Source organism: Lathyrus oleraceus, chromosome 3 (genome assembly GCF_024323335.1).
Source record: "Lathyrus oleraceus cultivar Zhongwan6 chromosome 3, CAAS_Psat_ZW6_1.0, whole genome shotgun sequence".
Taxonomy (NCBI): Eukaryota; Viridiplantae; Streptophyta; class Magnoliopsida; order Fabales; family Fabaceae; genus Lathyrus; species Lathyrus oleraceus.
The window spans coordinates 449,050,236-449,064,243 of NC_066581.1; the positions used below are offsets into that span (position 1 = coordinate 449,050,236).

General features: G+C 36.9%; 1 protein-coding gene across 1 annotated transcript; it reads right to left on the reverse strand.

The window, feature by feature from the left end:
• Positions 1–202: 202 nt before the first annotated feature.
• LOC127131628 (4-coumarate--CoA ligase-like 9) lies at positions 203–1,027 on the reverse strand. The gene is made up of 4 exons (XM_051060542.1): positions 914–1,027; positions 743–810; positions 477–579; positions 203–331 (listed from the first exon to the last, which is right to left on the reverse strand). The coding sequence occupies exons 1-4, from the start codon at positions 1,025–1,027 to the stop codon at positions 203–205; spliced, it is 414 nt and encodes a 137-aa protein (XP_050916499.1).
• Between the last annotated feature and the right edge of the window lie 12,981 nt (positions 1,028–14,008).

Genomic DNA, 14,008 nt, shown 5'->3' on the forward strand with positions numbered 1-14,008 from the left:
TCATAGATAATTTAATAATATCAACCCTAACTTGATTGGTAGTTATTCTGCAAGCTCCACTGAAAAAGCTTTTACTTATACATAATCTCACCTCTAAAGGTTCTCTTTAGAGAATTATAGCCATCCCCTTCATTATCATCATGATCATCATTGTTGTCTTATTTTTGTCAGATCCAAACATGAGTATTTTTCTTGAAAGGCGTTATAACCTAGGAAATGTTCGTCGAATGAAAATTTTATTCAACAACTCCTTCCTCAGTATCTTTCCTGCTGCATTCTTAGGTATGGAATGGCCAAATACCACACGCCTTATCTTCTTGTATGGTGCAACCTACAAACTCAAGCAAAATACAAATAAAAATATAGCAATAATTTATACTTTTCATCAACAAGCAAACAAGAAGGAAATTTACTGATTTTAGAAAAGAAAACTAAAATATCAAGTAGAAGAATGAAAAGGTTCAAGAAAACAGCACCTGTTTGGCTACAAAATCTATTATTTCTGCTTCACCCGTGGAGCTTTGAGGTTGCCTTACCACAAAAGCTAGGGGAACCTGGCCAGCATCTTCATCAGGGTATCTGTTATAGATTTTCAAAGGTTATGCATTCTGTCCTAGCATATATAGCACACACTATAACTTGCCTTTTTCCAAGAACATATTTTATAAAAGATTATTTTGTGTGAGAAATTGAAAGAGAAACAAATGGATTCGTGAGACTAGCGAAGAAATGAAGAGATTACGGAACAACTGCAACATCTTTTATCTCTGGGTGGGACTGGAGTAATTGTTCCAGCTCTGCAGAAGCCACCTACAAATATTGTAGGGAAAAAAAACAGATCCGTCATAATGTTTTTTGGAATGACAGAATGTCAGTATGATAGTGTTAATGTTGTGGGTGGGGGGATAAGAACCGCTAATCTCCATATCACCCAACTCCTGCTTAACTCTCCAGTCCTCACCTCAACTACCAAGTCATACTTGACATATAACTTAGATGGATTTAACATTAAAACACGAAAGTTCATACTTTTTGCATACTTTTAACAATAAAATTCAATTGCATATTACAATATTTTAACTTTTTCTCTGTTATACAATGCATCCCTACATGCAGCCGCAAAGACTAATCCCTCGAAGTAATTGAAATTGATTTTAAGGGTTGACATCTCCCAAAATATGTTTTTCCATAGCAATGGTTAGTATCAAATCCCTGATAAAATAATTAAGGGAACAAAGTATCTATGACTTATGAAAAATAAAATACTAAAATGTTTTTTGCTTAAGTTTTTGTTTTCATTTAAGATTGACTCCAATTGAGGATTCTTACCATTTAAAGCACGAAATATCATGTCTAAACTTTTTGTAGCCTTGAAGTGGCTTGACATGACAGTCACATAGAGAACAATTTTTCATTAAACACATTCTCAACAATTGTAGAAAGAGACTTTCGCTCAAGCAATCCTACAAGATACTTCTACTCAATCACACTAGAAAGAGACTTCATTGCTCAAGCACATAGGCAAGAGACTTCACTGCTCAAGCAACCTTCCAAGAGACTTCATCTACTTTAAACAAACAATTTAGTAGAAATGATTACAACTATACTTTGATATACAATCATAAGTATATAAATGTTACAACAACTACAATGTTTCTTAACACTTAATATTTATAAGATATACAAATATGAGAAATTTAAAGAGTTTGTGCAAATAAATAGATGAAAATATAGCTCAAAGTTTGTACTCAACGCATTATGTTAGATTGTGTAGTAGTTGTTAACCTTCCTTCAAATCTCCAGCTCCCTTTTATAGAGGTAGAAAAAGAGTTGTTAGAAAGTTCTTTGCACATGTGATCTTTTGAAATACAACAACTCCAAGAAAGAGACGTTGGAATATGAATCATGTTAAGATCTTCAACCAACGAGTAATAGCATAATCCGCTGCATCTTTATCATAATAGGTATAAACCCGACAAGGCCGCGAACTAGAGAAGTCACATAATCTTTTCTTTAGCCTTGCACTAAAGGACTCTAATTGACTGTTTCCATAAGTCTGGTGTGGACAAGATATGCCTGCTATGGTGACAGAGGACTGACCAGAGGCTAAGCTTTTCAAGCTGAGGTCTCCAGAGTCTGAGTTGTTACCAAAGGAAGAAGCATCATGATCAGAGTTTGAACCTTCAGAAGCTGATCCACCATGTTCAGAGTCTTATCATTCAGAGTTATCAAATTCTTAACCATCAGAATCTGAGACATTCAGCTTGTCAACAAATGCTTTCAGTAGGGTCAATTATGAGTATAACTTAATATTTTTATGATCATGCACACTTGAACATATGTTAGTATATCCATTTTTTATTTAAGTACTTTGTTCTCATTAAACCCAAGGGATGTGAAAAAATCTTGTTCTAACAAATTATACTTTTTTAAACTTAAACAGGTTAACACTAAATCGATTCACAAACACTAAAGATGAATATGATGATACACATATTCAATTGATTCAGTTGTATAATCCACATGGCATGTTTATACAACGACTCAATATAGTGAATTCTAACCTCAATTGTTTCTCAAAATTTAATCACCAATTCAACTCAAAAAGCTATCCAATTCTAACAAAACCTAAGCTTACATAATAAATCGTTACCAATTTAATAAATGATAAACCACGCTAGAATTGAAATACCTAAGCATGCAAATACTATGAAAATTAAATTCAAGAGTAAGAGAGAGAGAGAGATAGATAGATAGATAGATAGATAGAGAGAGAGAGAGAGAGAGAGATGACACAAAGATTTATAGTGCTTCAGCGTTCGTCCTCGCTTTACCTACGTGCACTCTTCAATGGTTTCCCATTGGAATCTACATTGTTTCTTTTTATTTGACAAATATTTGCAATGTTCATACAATCATTAATCCACAACAATGTTGAGAAAAATAAAATATCCTATATGGATCTTGACTTGTATATAACGTAATACCAAACTCTTTTACACAATCTTTACTCGATTAATGCTTATTAAATTTTCTAATGTCACCAATCTCCTCTAAGCCTTCGTGCATACCAATTAACCCCTTGATCCTACCGATTCTTTGAGAAACGAATTTTCCAAATATTTGAGAAGAACTCCTCATTATTTGTAGCATTCCACGCAATCACTATTAAGGCAATTTGGAGAGAAGAACCTACTTCTTTTCAATGGAATTTGTCAACACCATTGATAATCATCTCAATATTACAAACTACCTGAAAACCACAACAAAATCTTCAAGAACTATTAGTTTCAAAAGTATGTCTCCATCAATCAATTACAAATCTCTCATTATCAAGATCTAAATCAAATTAAAGTTAAAGACGTAAGAATTTAATTGCAAGAACTTTGAACTTTAAATAACAAAGGATGTTGATTTTCTCACAGTATCACACAAAATGAATATGAATTTGTTGATTCTTTATATGAGAAATGATGACAAAAAAGTTTTATATGTGCTTAAGATTAAATAATAAAAATGGTATCCATGATTTGTGCTTGATTCGAATCAAACACCCAAAATTCCAAAACTTCAAAATTCTCAAAAGACTTTAAGATTTTCCTTTCCACCTAACTTGAATGAATAACATATATGGCTCTTATTCCACTGGCTCATGCAATTGATTAAAAACATCATGTTCAAGTTCAAACATAACCAATGGTTTATGTAGGCTAATAACAAATCATTTCAGAACTTGATCCAGAGAGGTGCAATCAATAAAGAGACTCAATAATCAAAACTAAATCAAAATAAAAGTTATAAGACAAGTAACATGTGGTATTTGGATCAAAATCTAGCCTCGACAAGGTTGCTTCGTGGTTCGACAACATTCGAAGATGTGCATGCCATAGTCGATATTTGTTCTTGCATGCAGTTGTATATGTTAGCTTGTTGTTTAAGTTACCATGTCTAATTGGGACAATATGTTGGGTAAATTGTTTAGTATGTTAGTTGAAAGAAAGGGTTTAGTTTTATTATAAATAACATACTATTTCTCACTTCTTCATCAGTCCCTGATAATCATAATCAGAGGGAGAAAGTGGTGTGGTTGAGATTAAATTGTAAACATTGTTCCCTAATGTGTATTTGAATCAAGAATCCAATTTTAAACCACTTTGATTGTTATTTCTTATATCTTTTATCTTTTATTTTACTTTGTGGTTTTCTTGTTAAACAAGAAACCGATCATAATCTGTTTTTTTTAGCATCACTTTCACAACAAATTGGTGCGGTGAGCATGGAGGAGAAAATGTTACCAACAAAGTATGAGATTGAGAAATTCATCGGAATGAATGATTTCGGTTTGTGGCGCTTGAAGATACAAGCCCTACTATTTCAACATGGTTTGTTAGAAGCATTGAAAGGAATGAAGAATGTGGATGTTTCCCTAACGGAGAAGGAGAAGACGATGATGATCGAGAAAGCCCACAGTACCATCATATTGAGAATTGGTGATAAGGTTCTCCGGAAGGTCTCGAAGGAGAAGATGACAACGAGTACCTGAAGCAAGCCTTGTACTCATTCAATATGACTAAAGACAAAGTCTTGGCTGAGTAGCTGGATATGTTCAATAATTGTATTCTTGATCTTAAGAATATCAAGGTCAAGACTGATGATGAAGATCAAGTGTTACAGGTGTTGTGTGCTTTATCTAAGTCTCATGCTCATTTCAAAGAAACTCTCTTATATGGAAGAGATTAGTTAACTTTGAATAAGTTCAATCAACCTTGTACTATAAGGATTTGAACGAACAAAAGGAGCACACGCGATCTTCTGTTGATGAAGGCTTGTCCGTTAAGGGGAAATTCTTGAAGAATGATGGCATGTTTGAGAAGAAGAAGAAAGGTAAAGTTCTACAAAATTCTTATGGTGTAAATGCTCCTGCTACTAGGTGTTATAATTGTAAGAAGGAGAGTCATACAATAAATATATTCCCTAAACATTTGAATAATCATGGTAGAAAACATAATGGTAATTCAGCCATTATGCAAGATGGTTATGAATCATCTGATATCCTGGTGGTTTCAAGCAACGACTCTAGAAAGGAGTGGATTATGGATTCAGGTTGTACTTGGCACATGACTCCAAACAAATATGTGTTTGAGGAACTGTGTGATCAAGATGGTGGACCAATGTTGATGGGAAATAATATAGCCTACAATATTACAGGAATTGGATCTGTGAGATTCAAGCTTTATGATGAGTCAATAAGGGTATTGAGTGATGTCAGGTATGTACCTGATCTTAAGAGGAGTTTTATTTCTCTTGGTGAATTTGACAAGAAAGGATATGTTTTCAAAGAAGAGAAAAGTATCCTAAGGGTAATGAAGGGGTCGAAGGAAGTCTTAAGAGGCATCAAGAGGCAAAGCTTATATACCCTTGAGGCTAAGGTTATAAGTGGTTCAACAAATGTGGCATCCATAAAACCTATGTCGAAGACTGAGTTATGGCATAAGAGACTTGTCCATGTCAGTGAAAGAGGCTTGATCGAATTGTTGAAATAAAATCTTCTATGTGGTGACAAGGTCGAAAAACTAGAGTTTTGTGAACCTTGTGTATCTGGTAAATCATGTAGGGTGAAGTTTAACAAAGGTAAACAAAGAACACATGGATCCCTTGATTATATACATGATGATATTTAAGGGCTTGCAAGGAATCCCTCACACTCAAGTGCAAGATATTTTATATCCATAGTTGATGATTACTCACGAAATTTATGGGTATTCATTTAGAAAACTAAGGATGAAACTTTTGAAATTTTCAAAAGTTGGAAGACCCTGGTCGAAAACCAAACTAGCAGGAAGGTTAAGAGGTTGAGGACCAACAATCGTCATGAATTTTGCAATGAGGCTTCCCATAACTATTATGACACATCTGGTACTGCAAGACACAAAACTACTGCAGGTATTCCCCAAACAAATGTTTTGGCTGAAAGGTTTAATCGAACCATTCTGGAAAGAGTGAGGTGTATGTTAGTTAATGTGGGATTAAAAAATATGTTTTGGGCAGAAGTTACTGTGACTGCAACATACCTGCTAAATATGTGCCTTTAGATTGCCTTGGGAATGAAGATACCTGAAGAAGTCTGGTTGAGACATCCATGTAATCTCGACATGCTTAGACTATTTAACTGTGTAGCCTAATGCTAACATTAGGCAAGACAAGGTTGAACCTAGAGCTCTGAGATACATGTTCCTTGGATACCCCGAAGGAGTCAAAGGTTATAGGTTGTGGTGCCTAGACCCATGTCACATGAGGTGTATCACAAGTCGAGATGTAATTTTCATTGAAGCTGAGATGGATTTTAAGAAAACTGATGGCGTTGGTGAAGTTCGAAGATCTTTGAAGAATAGTTGGAACATGAAGAGATTCATGTTGAGGTGATGCATAGTGATGATGAATTGTATAACCCAGATGAAATCGGAGAAAAAGCACTAGTTGCTGACGAAGTTGAGGAGACCGATAATGACTACCTACTGGCAAGAGAAAAGTTGAGAAAAGTCATCAAGCCACCTTAGAGACTTGGTTATGCAGATCTCATAACTTATGCCTCAATATCTGCAAGTGAGGTTCTGGATGAAGAACCTAGAGATTATAAGGTTATGAGGATTCGAGATAAGACTTGATGGCTGAAAGCAATGGACAATGAGATGAAATCTCTTTATGATAATAACACTTGCAAGATAATCTAGAAACCTGTAGGGGTCGGGTTAGTCAGCTATAAGTGGATTTTCAAGGTTAAGGAAGGAATCGAATGAGTGATGTCGAAGCGGTTTAAGGAAAGGTTAGTTGCTAGGGGTTTGTAAGACCCCAATTTTGACCCTAAGATCCCTCATGCATTTCATCATGAGCTTTAGCATTGAGATCATACCTTGGCATCCTCCTTACCCCTTTTTCATTGGGTTTGTTTTGAGAGATATCACCAAGCACTTTGTGATTATATCATACTTATCATTTCACTAACCAAAATACCAAAAATATGTCTTTGTATCCATCTAACTCTTTTGTAGGTAAGGGACATGATTTCCTTTGATTCATTGATCACATCTAGGGTTTGAGACCCTCATGAACAAATAGCACAATCAATAATTTATTCAAGAATGTTTATGAGCATATGTATGATTCCCAATTGTGTCTACATGTTATATTGATCAAGTTTGCTTCAAGAGTTTGAGGGTGATTTGCCTTGGAAACCCTAGTTTGACTGGGTATCTTGAGTAACTTCTCCAACAAGCTATCTCACCAATTGATCAAATTTCTCAAGGTACAATTCAAATTTCATCATCTCATGCATATATGATCTACCATGATCCAAGAAAGTCAAGAGAATTGGAAATTAGCAAGTTGGTTGATGGTGGTTGGCCAGATGGATTCATCTGATCAAAATTGGGTCTCCCTAGACCCTATCTCCTACAATTTTCGTCATATGAAAATGATTCCAAGAGACAACTTACTCTAAATGACATTATAAACAACTTTCATGTTGATACCTAGATCTAGTTTTTCTTGGAAAATCATTTTCTATGTTGAAACATTATAGGTCATTTTGTCTAAACCCTAATTTGAAAGTCAACTTCCCAAGGCCATAACTTACTCAATTTTTAAGATATGGAAGATTTACAAGTTTAAAAATAAAATTCAATGTGTCTACTTCAAATTTTATGTTTTTAGTGAGAGCTGATTCAACTTATTTACACATGTGATATGAGCCTACATTATAGGTCACTTTTGACCTATACCATTGATCAAGTGATTTTGTCAAACTTCAAAAATGCATAACTCTATTATTTCCAATCCAAATGACATGAAATTGGTGACCATTTTGAATTTTTTTTGAGAGAGCTACAACTTTGATGAACACACTTTTCTCATTTAAAGCTCCCATGAAACATTAAGCAAGGTGGAATACTGAGACATATGGCTTGACACTTAGAAAATTTTCAATATGTCAAATTTTTCCAAACTTCCACCTCAAAAATCTCCAAGTTTCAAGCTCCAAATGAAAAAGTATTCAACATCAAACTTATTCCTCTTGATCTCACCTTTCCAAAGAGATAGAATTCATGCATTTTGGATAAGAAATGCATAGGTTGCGCATGGCTTAAACAAGCTGGTATCATGTGTCATGGATCAAACTTCAAATTCAAATTCTCAATTGCCTTGCCTTCCAAGCTTGCTTCAACATATCTGAACTTCAAATTCTCACTTTTAGCAATCATTTGATGGGCCTATGCGCATCCATGCAACTGCTTACCTCACTTTGCCAATTTTAGAAACTTGAATGGAGTGTGCAATTAACACTTGAATCCTCTATAAATTGAAGCTCATTTGCTCATAATCAACACACACATTGCGCCATATTTGATTCCCCACAAAACACCCTTCGCATTGAGTGGATAAAGCTGAAAAATTATGTTGAATTTGAGCTTGAATCTACACTATTTTGGAATTCAATTCTCCAGGAGTCCATTGATTCTAAGCCATTCCATTCCTCTTCTACAAGCTATTGAAGTGAAGCAAAGCACAATTCAGATCGAGATCTAGCAAGTTCAGACCTCCATTAAAGGTAAATTTCAGAAAATTTCTTGCTCACTTCTCTTGATTATTGTGTTGGCTGAAGTCCTACCAATGTAGGCAAGGTGTTTGAGTTGTTTTGATGATGAATCAAATCAACTCAAATCATGAACCTCATTTTTCAATTCCACATATCTCTCAATATAGTTAGAATTGGAAGAAATGGAGGTGCTATTCTTGTTCATTGATGTTTTCTCTTTAAAATCATGTCCCTGTTTGAAATTTTGGTGATGGTTGATGATGACCAGTCCGACGAGGCTCGCCGGAGAAGACAACCGGAGCTCTGGCTCTGGTGATGATGTCTCTAAGGTCCAGACCGTGTGATCCTTGCTCCACGTTATAATCTCAGTCATTCCTTTTGATTAACACATTTACCACGCAGTTGACTTGCCCCATGGTGGAACGTGCATTGTGGATCATAAGATCTGCCACCTCAATTAATGAGGGAGATCTGATGGTCCACGTATTTTTGCATTTTTCTGATTTTCCATTTAATTCCATTATTTTCAATAATTCATAATAAATTTAATATTGCTCCAAAAAATATGGGACTTTCACAAAAAATTCTTAAATATTTTTCTCTTTCATATTCTGAATTAAAATATGGGACTTGTGGATTTCATCTGCCAGGCTATTTTAAAAAAGATCATTGAAGTGGATAAGCTTGGATAAGGCCATCTTCATTTGATGCCTTTGCTCTTCAAGATTGATATAATTGTGCATTTGTGTGTTGCTTGATTCTAAAAAGTCCAAGGGAATTCTGGGTTTCTATTGACATACTTGTCTATTAGATTGCTCCCATTTGGTCAAATCTTTTCAACTTTAAACTTTTAAATTTCTTGTATCTAGGGTAGTCTCTTCATCTTCTCCCCACTTCTTTAATTTCAAAATCTCTCCTTCCATTTTCAAAACTTTCTTTGTGTGAACTACTTTTGTTCTAAATTTGACCACTTTCAAAAAGGTAGAAACTTTGGCCTTATGCCACTTTCTTAAATCGAACTTGTAAATGAACTTAACCATACTTGGCTTAAACTTTCAAAAAAGCCAAAAAAAGAACTAACTCATTCAAATCATTTTTAGGCCTTTGTGCCTTTCCAAACTCAATTTTTGTTAAAACCAACATACTCACTTTGAAATCTCTAACACGAACTACGAGGTTTTGATCCCTCATTTATATGTTGGTATGTAGGCACAAAACCGAAGGTCCTGTCAAACACAAAAATATAATTAATCAATTCTTTTCTCATCCCCCCATTCTATTTGTTTGTAAACATCACTTTGTACAAAATACATATGCACACAAAAAGGGCTCCCTAGGAATACCTAGGACACTTTGGGTGCTAACACCTTCCCTCTGTGTAACCAACCCCCTTACCCGTGATCTCTGATTTTTATTAGTTTTTATTTGAAAACTTCTTACTATTTGGGTTTTGTTCGCATTTTTCCCTTTTCCCTTGGAAACAATAAAATCGCGGTGGCGACTCTTGTTAATTGATCTTTAGCTTGTCAATAGCTTGATGATCATGAATATCCTGCTACAGAAATAAAGTGGCGACTCTGCTGGGTGTCGCAACCTAAAAACGGAATGCGAAAAAAGAAAAGACAGAAGAGTCGCCACCATGCGTTATTTATACCAAAGGAGGGAAAGGAAACGCTCGAAGTAAACCTGGAAAAAGGAAAGGAAAAGACAAGGTCTCGCAACAAAATCTTGGGTTCGGGAGTCGATTATGCGAAGGGAAGGTATTAGCACCCCTACGCATCCGTAGTATTCTACGGGATCCACTCTTGTTGTTCTTGTCTAAAGGGTGTGGGTTTATCTAATGTACTATTTACTAAAAGAGGGGGTCAAAAGAAAATGACTCGCACGGATGTCGCATCCACTGCATACGTATCTCATCTGAATATGAGAATCAGAGTCTTCGTAGCTCGGCTACCTATGGATTAAAGAGGAGTGTGCTCGCTAAGACATTGCGTCTTATGCCTACGTATCTCATCTGGAATGAGAATCAGAGCAAGCCGTTGTTCGGCTAACCTATTTGTTTGTTTTGTGTTTTTTAGGTGAACGACGTTACTACGCAATCTACCGGATGCTCGACCTTTGGAGACTTACTCGCTTGTAGTAGAAGAAGTTAACATATTCTTAGGAGAAGAAAAATCAATGAGTTTGTTTGTGTTTTAGGAATGCTCATGCAAAAAGGAAGTCCTAGACGAAGGAACCGTGCTACCTTAATTGACATGCAAACGAGAGACTATACGAAGCCTAGCAATCCTATGGGGATACGATCACACCATACAAAACAAACATGCATAAAGTAAACAGGCAACAAGGGGGCTCAAACATACATGGCTAAGGCTTTAGTCAAGAGGGGTCATATCAACCTCGACAAACAAGCCATGGAATGGTAATCAAATGGGCTCTTAACCACTGACATTGAACGTCAGGGTGAGCAGATCAAAAGGGTAATGAGGATAAGACCTCATAGCTCTTAACCCTGGATAGGGTGAGCTCATGACAAAAAGTGGAGATTCGGAAAGATGGAACCCTCTCCACTGACGATCGGACAAAAGATCTTGGGCTTTTATTCTGAAGCATCGACACGTAGTGCAAGCATAAAGAACGACACACTGAATAACGGGGGATTGACTACTAATCCTTTTTATCCGCCAATTGCCTCTTCGTGGAGGTCTTTAGCACTAATGCCTCTTCTTGGAGGTCTTTGGGAACAAAAGTAAACACAAAAAAACATTGCCTTCTATCGAGGTCTTCCAGCTAAGAAAGCGGTAAAATACGGGAAAGGTGTAAAAGGGATCAAGAGATCTACCACACGGATAAAGATCCGAAGTAATAACAACTAAAGAAGCGAGAAACCCGGTTATCTCTCCAGCTAGCACCATCAAAGAAAGCAAGTCAGCAAAGTAATCGGAATAAATCTCCAAATGGTACCCCACAAATAAAGTGAAATACCAAGCAAGCTATCTCTTTAAGAGTCATGTGAGCCCTCACAAAAACTCAACAAACAAGTTAGAAGAATAAGATGGGGTGCAATCAAGAGTTGCACCAAACAGAAGGATCATAGCAACGACATGAATCATGCTGTTAAAGTTCACAAAAAGCTCACAAAAAGCAATCAAGGATAGGAGGCCTAAGCCTCTTGTCAAACAAATGCATCAAAAGGGTATAAAAACTCAAAGTCAGGGGGGCAAGGATCCACACATCAAGACATGACATACATACTAAAACATGTGCCTGGATGCAATAGAAAACATGTCATAACAAACACAGAACAGATTAGAGAGAAAACAGAAAAAGCAGCTACTGTCGCGATCGCTACTGTTTCGCTTAGCGAAGGCTTAGCGAAGCTTCGCTTCAGGCTCGCCTAGCGATGGGCTAGCGAATGCCTACGGGTTCTGGGTTCTTCATTGATAACAGTACGATTTCAGAAATCCCAAATCCGATGGTGCTCATTTCGGAAACTGAGTGATCAAACATTCAAGGTATTGTTCTACACATTCATGCATATCTAAACCCACATGCAAAACCTAACGATACCCACTCTTCCAAATTCACCCATAATGCCTCATACATTTAGGAACTTCAAATTGAAAGCATAAAGTAGTGAAAATAGGGCAAACCTGATTGGGGAGATCGATTGAAATTGAATTGCACGGTTGAGTTTGCAGAGCAATCTTAGAGTCTTTTTATGAGAGAGGATCGATAGTGGTGATTCTATGCAAATGAGTTTTTCCTTCAGTGTCCTGAGGCTGCTCTGAATTCTGTTGGCTTCTTCTCTTGTTATTTCTCTTCTCTAGCTCCTCTAGGGTTTTTCCACTGGATTTTATAACCTGATTTTGTGGCTTGGTGGGCTCAAATGAGAGAGGTCCAAGTCTAAGATTTTTCTGTTATATTTTTAAAACGCGTGCGCTTCGCCTAGCGAGCATGACAGTTCAAATTCGCTAGGCGAACCACGCTGCTCGCCTAGCGAACATGACAGCTCAGGAACAGACTTTTGCTCCTTCAAGATTAGTGTTTTGAATGATGAATAGACCCCATTTGAACATGTTGGAAGTAACTCAAGTCATTCCCTTGTGTTGACTGATCACCCAGATAGAATCCACAAAATGTCTTGGATGATATTCAAGCTTCTTGGAGCTAATTCCGATTGACATGATGAAATGCAATATGAAATGTAAAATGACCTAAAAATGAATGCATGAATGAGGGGTAAAACATAATCCCATGCTTCCAGGAAAAATGAAGGGTAAATTTTGGGGTATTACAGCTGCTCCTATTCAATCAACTGGAAACCCGAAAAGAAGATAGCAGCGGCTTTCGCACTTTCGAGGTATCAAGGGATTGAATATAATAAAAGCCTGAAAATTTACACTGGAGTGAAGTGAAGTAACAGTGCCTGTCAGAATCAGCAAAGAGGTGGTCTTGAAAGAAGAATCCGTCTGGTACGGTGAGAGTCGGTCTGAATACCGAAAAAGAATGTTAACCTGGATACCAAAATAAATGGTAACACAGAAATAAGCATGGCCTGAATGCTGCTCATCAGTCTAAATACTGGAAATGATTTCGACCTGAGCATCGGAAGATATGATTATCGAACATCAGTCTGAACACCGGAAATATTGGCCTGAATGCCACTTCGGTATGAATATCGAAAAACCTGGCCTGAATGCCACAAGTTGCGTCGACCTGAATGTCGGAAACTTCTTCGATCTGAACATCAGAAAATTGGCCTGAATGCCACTTCTGTCTGAATACCGAAAAACCTGGCCTAAATGCCACAAGTTGCGTTGACCTGAATGTCGGAAACTTCTTCGATCTGAACATCGGAAAATTAGCCTGAATGCCACTTCGGTCTGAATACCGAAAACCTGGCCTGAATGCCACTTCGGTCTGAATACCGGAAAACTGGCTTGAATGCCACTTCGGTCTGAATACCGGAAAACTGACCTGAATGCCACTTCGGTCTGAATACCAGAAAACTGGCCTGAATGCCACTTCGGTCTGAATACCGGAAAATTGGCCTGAATGCCACTTCGGTTTGAATACCGGAAAATTTTCGTTCCTGTCAGCATCGGCAGAAATAAGAAATATGATAAGTGAGGCGGCACGTGGGCCAACGACCTATGCTGGGGATAATAAGTCATTAACATCCTTCACTCTGAGTACTGGAAATAATTTCTGGCTTATCACTTGGGATACCGAGAACGCCTTATGCTTTACATGCGTATGTTTGAATTTTTCAATGGCGTAATGCTCCATGAAAATGGAAATGCTATGCAACTTGGGAGGATGCAATGCAATATGATTCTACTTGCAGGGGTGCGAAATGCTTGATTTAGAGAGAGCGCCAAGCTGAGGCGAGGAATTCTGCTGGGGAAATGA